This window comes from Anomaloglossus baeobatrachus, chromosome 3 (genome assembly GCF_048569485.1).
Source record: "Anomaloglossus baeobatrachus isolate aAnoBae1 chromosome 3, aAnoBae1.hap1, whole genome shotgun sequence".
Taxonomy (NCBI): Eukaryota; Metazoa; Chordata; class Amphibia; order Anura; family Aromobatidae; genus Anomaloglossus; species Anomaloglossus baeobatrachus.
Genome location: NC_134355.1, coordinates 39,000,982 through 39,009,369, shown reverse-complemented (window position 1 = coordinate 39,009,369; position 8,388 = coordinate 39,000,982). Strand labels below are relative to the sequence as shown.

The following is an 8,388-nucleotide window of genomic DNA, read 5'->3' as shown; positions in this document are numbered from 1 at the left end:
CACAATTCTGTCTTTGAGCTCCTTGGGCAGTTCCTTTGACCTCATGATTCTCATTTGGTCTGACATGCACTGTGAGCTGTGAGGTCTTATATAGACAGGTGTGTATATACACTGGGTGCAGAATTATTAGGCAAGTTGTATTTTAGCAAATTTTTTTTATTATTGATCAACAACTATGTTCTCAACCCAAAAGACTCATAAATATCAAACTTAATATTTTTGGAAGTTGGAGTGGATTTTTTTTAGATTTGGCTATCTTAGGAGGATATCTGTTTGTGCAGGTAACTATTACAGTGCAGACTTATTGGCAACTTAATAAAAACCAAATATATTCCCCTCTCACTTGTTTATTTTCACCAGGTAAACCAATATAACTGCACAAAATTTAGAAATAAATATTTCTGACATGCAAAAACAAAACCCCCAAAAAATTAGTGACCAATATAGCCACCTTTCTTTATGATGACACTCAGCAGCCGACCATCCATAGCTTCTGTCAGTTGCTTGATCTGTTTATGATCATCATTGTGTGCAGCAGCCACCACAGCCTCGCAGACACTGTTCCGAGAGGTGCACTGTTTTCCCTCCCTGAAGATCTTACATTTTATGAGGGACCACAGGTTCTCTATGGGGTTCAGATCAGGTGAGCAAGGGGGCCATGTCATTATTTTTTCATCTTTTAGACTCTTACTGGCCAGCCACGCTGTGGAGTTATTGGATGCATGTGATAGAGCATTGTCCTGCATGAAAATCATGTATTTTTTGAACGATACCGACTTCTTCCTGTACCACTGCTTGAAGAAGTTGTCTTCCAGAAACTAGCAGTAGGTCTGGGAGTTGAGCTTCACTCCATCCTCAACCCGAAAAGGTCCCACAAGTTCATCTTTGATTATACCAGCCCATACCAGTACCCCACCTCCACCTTGCAGGCGTCTGAGTCGGAGTGGAGCTCTCTGCCCTTTACTGATCAGCCTCTGGCCCATCCATCTGGCCCATCAAGAGTCAGTCTCATTTCATCAGTTCATAAAACCTTTGAAAAATCAGTCTTAAGATATTTCTTGGCCCAGTCTTGATGTTTTAAGTTATGTTGCTTGTTCAAAGGTGGTGGTTTTTCAGCCTTCCTTACCTTGGCCATGTCCCTGAGTATGGCACACCTTGTGCTTTTTGATACTCCAGTAACGTTGCAGCTCTGAAATATGGCTAGACTGGTGGCAAATGGCATCTTGGCAGCTTCACGCTTGATTTTCCTCAATTCATGGGCAGTTATTTTGCGCCTTTTTTGCCCAACACGCTTTTTGCGACCCTGTTGGTTATTTGCCATGAAACGCTTGATTGTTCGTTGATCACGCTTCAAACGTTTGGCAATTTCAAGACTGCTGCATCCCTCTGCAAGAAATCTCACAATTTTTGACTTTTCAAAGCCCGTCAAATCTCTCTTCTGACCAATTTTGCCAAAGGAAAGGAAGTTGCCTAATAATTAAGCACCCCTTATATAGGGTGTTGATGTCATTACGCCACACCCCTCCTCATTACAGAGATGCACATCACCTGATTTACTTAATTGGTAGTTGGCTCTCAGCCTAAACAGCTTGGAGTAGGACGACATGTATAACAAGTATCATGTGATCAAAATACTCATTTGCCTAATAATTCTGCACACAGTGTATCTTATTGATGAAAGGCCATTTATTGTTCAAATTGTATGGCTCAATGCACCTATATGGATGCCATTTCTTTACATAAAGCATAACGTCTAAGCAAGTAAGAGTATTGAATTGCCTTTATTAACAGGCTCTACATCATTATATGTGAAGACAATAGTTTCATACAGTCCTAAAATTAGAACCTAAACAATAAAAACCTTCACATTCATTGATTTCTTAATTCTAATAATTAAATTGAACAATTAATATTGTTAATAATGTTTTCACACATATACAAGAGATGTTGTGCACAATATTTCCAATATTGTGAATTCCCATTGGCTGCAATAAATGGTGAGCTCATATAGCCGAGTTCCAGTGACGTGCTGATGACACCACAAAGCATAGAATGTTAAGATCACCAGTGTTCCAACACAGACACTTGCCTGGTAAAGAAACCTTGCTCAGATACAACCAGGACCTTCTCCAAAACTACACCATGGACATTACCCTCAACACTTGCAATGATCAGGAAGCCATAACCGCTGAGAGTTCACGTCTAATAACCGAAAATGCTGAACTGCGCAAACTGATGGGGCTAATGCAGGAGCTTCTCCAAAACTACACCATGGACAGTACCCTCAACACTTGCAATGATCAGGAAGCCATAACCGCTGATAGTTCACGTCTAATAACCGAAAATGCTGAACTGCGCAAACTGATGGGGTTAATGCAGGAACTTCTCCAAAACTACACCATGGACAGTACCCTCAACACTTGCAATGATCAGGAAGCCATAACCGCTGACAGTTCACGTCTAATAACTGAAAATGCTGAACTGCGCAAACTGATAGGGTTAATGCAGGAGCTTCTCCAAAACTACACCATGGACAGTACCCTCAACACTTGCAATGATGAGGAAGCCATAACCGCTGAGCGTTCACGTCTAATAACCGAAAATGCTGAACTGCACAAACTGATGGGGTTAATGCAGGAACTTCTCCAAAACTACACCATGGACAGTACCCTCAACACTTGCAATGATCAGGAAGCCATAACCGCCGAGAGTTCATGTCTAATAACTGAAAATGCTGAACTGCGCAAACTGATAGGGTTAATGCAGGAGCTTCTCCAAAACTACACCATGGACAGTACCCTCAACACTTGCATTGATCAGGAAGCCATAACCGCTGAGAGTTCACGTCTAATAACTGAAAATGCTGAACTGCGCAAACTGATAGGGTTAATGCAGGAGCTTCTCCAAAACTACACCATGGACAGTACCCTCAACACTTGCAATGATCAGGAAGCCATAACCGCTGAGAGTTCACGTCTAATAACCGAAAATGCTGAACTGCACAAACTGATGGGGTTAATGCAGGAACTTCTCCAAAACTACACCATGGACAGTACCCTCAACACTTGCAATGATCAGGAAGCCATAACCGCTGAGAGTTTACGTCTAATAACCGAAAATGCTGAACTGCACAAACTGATGGGGTTAATGCAGGAACTTCTCCAAAACTACACCATGGACAGTACCCTCAACACTTGCAATGATCAGGAAGCCATAACCGCCGAGAGTTCATGTCTAATAACTGAAAATGCTGAACTGCGCAAACTGATGGGGTTAATGCAGGAACTTCTCCAAAACTACACCATGGACAGTACCCTCAACACTTGCAATGATCAGGAAGCCATAACCGCTGAGAGTTCACGTCTAATAACCGAAAATGCTGAACTGCACAAACTGATGGTGTTAATGCAGGAACTTCTCCAAAACTACACCATGGACAGTACCCTCAACACTTGCAATGATCAGGAAGCCATAACCGCTGACAGTTCACGTCTAATAACTGAAAATGCTGAACTGCGCAAACTGATAGGGTTAATGCAGGAGCTTCTCCAAAACTACACCATGGACAGTACCCTCAACACTTGCAATGATCAGGAAGCCATAACCGCCGAGAGTTCATGTCTAATAACTGAAAATGCTGAACTGCGCAAACTGATAGGGTTAATGCAGGAGCTTCTCCAAAACTACACCATGGACAGTACCCTCAACACTTGCAATGATCAGGAAGCCATAACCGCTGAGCGTTCACGTCTAATAACCGAAAATGCTGAACTGCACAAACTGATGGGGTTAATGCAGGAACTTCTCCAAAACTACACCATGGACAGTACCCTCAACACTTGCAATGATCAGGAAGCCATAACCGCTGAGAGTTCATGTCTAATAACTGAAAATGCTGAACTGCGCAAACTGATAGGGTTAATGCAGGAGCTTCTCCAAAACTACACCATGGACAGTACCCTCAACACTTGCAATGATCAGGAAGCCATAACCGCTGAGCGTTCACGTCTAATAACTGAAAATGCTGAACTGCGCAAACTGATAGGGTTAATGCAGGAGCTTCTCCAAAACTACACCATGGACATTACCCTCAACACTTGCAATGATCAGGAAGCCATAACCGCTGAGAGTTCACGTCTAATAACTGAAAATGCTGAACTGCGCAAACTGATAGGGTTAATGCAGGAGCTTCTCCAAAACTACACCATGGACATTACCCTCAACACTTGCAATGATCAGGAAGCCATAACCGCTGAGAGTTCACGTCTAATAACTGAAAATGCTGAACTGCGCAAACTGATAGGGTTAATGCAGGAGAACGTGGAGCTTCGCAATACTTTAAAAGACCTTGAAAAGTCAGCTCAAAACCTGACACCTCCAGGACAACACAAGAAAGATGACAATGGTAATAGGGGATTTCTCACATATCTAAAATTGTATTGATCTCATGTTCATAACGTGATTGGTATAATTTGGCTAAATAATGTCTAAACTATAGATTGGTGACCTAATCTGTACAAATATAAGGGAAACCTTTAAAATCAGGTTTCTACATTATGGTGGTGATAATACAGATAGTTCACCTTTGCATATAAAAGACAAGAAGCATCCGGAAAAATTGGAATATCAATGTAAATTTTATTTCGTACATCTGTATTGTATTTGGTCTGGTTCTACGGTAGTAACTTTTCTTACATTGGGAACAATCAGAAAGCCATGAAGCAAGCTGTTATATAGACCCTCTGGTTAAGGCCCGTTTCACACGTCAGTGAAAAACAGTGACGTTTTTCACTGGCGTGTAAAACACGCACATGTCCCTGCATGTGCCGTGATTCACGGCACACGTGGGTTGTCTAAGTGCAATCCGGGCTCCGTTCTCCGTGGCCCGTGATTGCACTTAGAAATCAACTCACCTGTGCCCGCTCCCGCTCTCCGTGGTGCTGAATCCTCCCGCGGTGCAGCATCCGGCCGGCGGTGACCCCTGCAGCAGCTGCTTCCGGATCGGCTGTGTCGTGCATCATTAAGATGCGCGACAGTAATCAGCCGGCTTAGAAGCAGCAGGGAGGAGGACGGGCTGCAGAGAGCGCGGCTAAAGCCGGGTGAGTTAAAATGTTTATTATTTTAAATGCACGTTTTTTTCTGGCACGTGTTTCACGGACCATACCACTGCGTGGTCCGTGGAACATCAGTGATGCCAGAAAAAAATGGACATGTCTCCGTGCAGCAATCACGCACACGCGGGTACGCCGCACGGAGACACGTGCAGTGAAAAATCACTGACGTGTGAGCAGACCCATTCATTATAATGGGTCTGCGTATGTCAGTGATTCTGGTACGTTTAAAAAAAAGCACAAACGTACCAGAATCACTGACGTGTGAAAGGGGCCTTAGGTAGATCTTCCTAAGTCAAGGTTTATGGCTGGGAAGCTCTTACAATGCACCCGACCTACCATCAACCACCAGTGGTGTTTAATTTGTAACAGATGAATCTTTAAGTGGGGACTCAGTGGTAGCTAATCAAGAGGCGGACGTATCATTGGTGCAGCCTGTGCAGTCGCACAGGGGCCCCAAGAGGTAAGGGGGTCCATTTATACCTCCGAAGAAGGTAGAATAGTCCAATAGTGTGTCTTCTTTGAAAATTCAGGTGAGAATTTTGCTGTCATTTTTTTTTACTGAAAATTTGCAGATTAATGTTATGGAAACCTCGAATGTGAAAATCTAAACTTTTTCCATATTTATGTGATTATTTGATTATTACAGTCATCATCGAAAGAAAACCAAAGACAGACTCCTACCCTCCTGTAGGTAAGTTGAATGCTTCATTCTATGATACTATCTGTATGAAAAGCCCTATGCTTTACCATATCTCCTTCTAATATGTATACTGTTGGTCAAGAACAGCTGGTCTACAAGAGGCCACAAGCTCATGGTGCCCAGAAGTCCAGTAGTGACAGAAGGCACCGTGGTTGCAGGGATCAAATAGTGTTTATCGACTAAAAATATTATCTTCATTAGGGTCAATACCCTCATAGATATCAGTATTTCCTGCCCACCGATGTCCACAAAATACCGCAAAATAGGACAGGCACTTAGCGCCAGTTCAAATTGTCTTGCATTCAGTCATGTTTACATCTTTACGCGATTTTACGATTGATCTTTTGCAGATTTTGAAAAGGTGAAGAAATGTCAACGCATCGTGGGTGAGATAGCCTTTCAACTAGACCGCCGAATTCTGTGCGCCATCTTCCTGGAACAACAACGGCTTTACGGATGCAGCATGTCAGATATAGAACAACAGATTTTAGAGGTAGAAAAGCTAAAACAATACAATTTTTATTGTAAAAGTGGTGAAAATAGTGTACGTTGGTCAATATCTAACTGGCTTATTTGTTTACAGACACACCATAGTCTCATTTTATATATGTTCTTCAAACAAAATGGATTTCTCCATATAACTAAAGAGTTTGTCCAAAGCTTATATATTTCGTAAAATATGATGAATATATAAAGTTTGAAATGGTGTTCAAAGATGGCAAATGTTTGGTCTATTTATTGTATATAACCAAGATGGGCTCAATATGTTAAACGTGTATTTAATATATATATATTTCATGATTACAGGTGTCCACAAATCCACAGACCGGCAAAGTAAATGAAAATTTAAGATCTGAGCTGCACCTTCGCTACCATCACATAATGGAACAGTTACACATGTTGGGCTATATCCCCAAAGTGCACAGCCACTTTACAGAAAATCTAGTCAACACCTATGGGATCATGAAGGACCAAAAAATTGCAACTGAAGAATTTCCCTCCATTAATGACCCAGAATACCTCAGCAACATGATAACTGAGTACATGCCAAGTGATTGTGGGAAGAACATGCTGATTATCCTAAAATGTCTGGCACATTTGGCCAAAGAAGATGGAAAGCCCCTGTTCATCTTTTAACTTTGGGGTTGCCGTGACCAAATCATATGTAAGCATTCCTGTCTGCCCTCCGGTAAACTTCAAATTCAGTCATTCGTCATGACTCAGTCTTCCAAATTAAAGGTGCAAATGAATGACTCAAGTTCTTTCTGTTATGGTCGCCGAGGGGTGGTGAGAGTTCGGGGGTGGACCCACTTGACCGTGCACTGGACTCCTCAGAAGGTGCAACCAGCAGTGAACCCCTATAGAGGAACTGTGTGGTGCACCAACGGAAGGCCTAAATGCACGGCAGCCAGGGACCTGTTCAGATAGCCTCTTACTGTCTGACATTGGAGTACTGCATTGCAGCAACATGGAGATGGTGGCACAGCGGTGAAGGCTCAGATGTGGCGGCATAGCAATGAAGGCTCAGAAGTGCCGACACGTCTGAGCATCTGGAGCTGTACCCACTGGACTGTGCACCGGACTGCCCCGAAAGTGCAACCAGCAGCGAAACCATGTCAGCCAGGGACCTGTACAGATAGTCTCTTACTGTCTGATATTGAAGTACTCAATTGCAGCAGCAAGGAGATGGCAGCAGATGTGGTGGCATAGAAGTGAAGGCTCAGAAGTGGCAGCACAGTGGTGAATGCTCAGGCGTGTCAGCACAAGGGTAGTGGCTCTGATGTGGCGGCACAGTGGTGATGGCTCAGGTGTCTCGGCACAATGGTAAACGCTCTAATGTGGCGGCATAGCGGTGATGGCTCAGGCATGTCGGCATAGAGGGGTTAGAGAGCAGGCTCTAGGACGAGACAGGGGTTAGATACACGAGATTGGTACAAGGACTTGACACATATATGGACCTGAGAAATAGCAACGCACAATAGGCAATGCTTCTCAGGCGCCTCCTGTCAGGGGAGGCAGACTTAAATACCTTTAGGGTAACAGGTGACCTCTGGACTCTGGAATTGCTTCCGGGTAATGGGACACTGGCCCTTTAAGAAAGGGGGCGTGGTCGTGCACAGCCTAAGGAGATACACTGAAGGCCTGCATGTGGCCAGGAAGTGGGGAGAGGCTGCGGCAGACCCCGGGACAGGAGAAGGGAGCTTGGAAGCGCTGGGCAGGGGAGGAGAGCGACGACCCCACCGAGGTCTGGGAGCAGGAGTGTGCCAGGATGCCATGCTGGGACTGGTCTCTGAGCACATGGTGCCAGTGTCGCGGGCGGAGGAGGGGACGCCGTGCTCTCCCACTGCTCGGGTCCGGCTGCCGCGGCTGCTGCGGCCTGCCGCTGCTCGGTGGCTCGAGCGATGGGCCGGATCCCGGGGACTCGAGCGGCGCTCCTCGCCCATGAGTGAAAAGGGGAATTGGTGTTTGGGATTGTTTATTGTCCGTGACGCCACCCACGGTTGTGGTGATTTGTTGACACCACCGCTGCTCTGTATGGGGATCCCGGGAGTGGTGGTATGGAGCAGCCAGATG

The 8,388-nt window shown here is 44.6% G+C and overlaps 1 protein-coding gene across 1 annotated transcript; it reads left to right on the top strand.

Annotated features, from left to right (window-relative positions):
- Positions 1 to 2,077: 2,077 nt before the first annotated feature.
- LOC142295978 (uncharacterized) lies at positions 2,078 to 7,064 on the top strand. Its single transcript, XM_075339132.1, has 4 exons — positions 2,078 to 4,405; positions 5,761 to 5,805; positions 6,165 to 6,307; positions 6,622 to 7,064. The coding sequence occupies exons 1-4, from the start codon at positions 2,143 to 2,145 to the stop codon at positions 6,949 to 6,951; spliced, it is 2,781 nt and encodes a 926-aa protein (XP_075195247.1). The 5' UTR covers positions 2,078 to 2,142; the 3' UTR covers positions 6,952 to 7,064.
- The last annotated feature ends 1,324 nt before the right edge of the window (positions 7,065 to 8,388 follow it).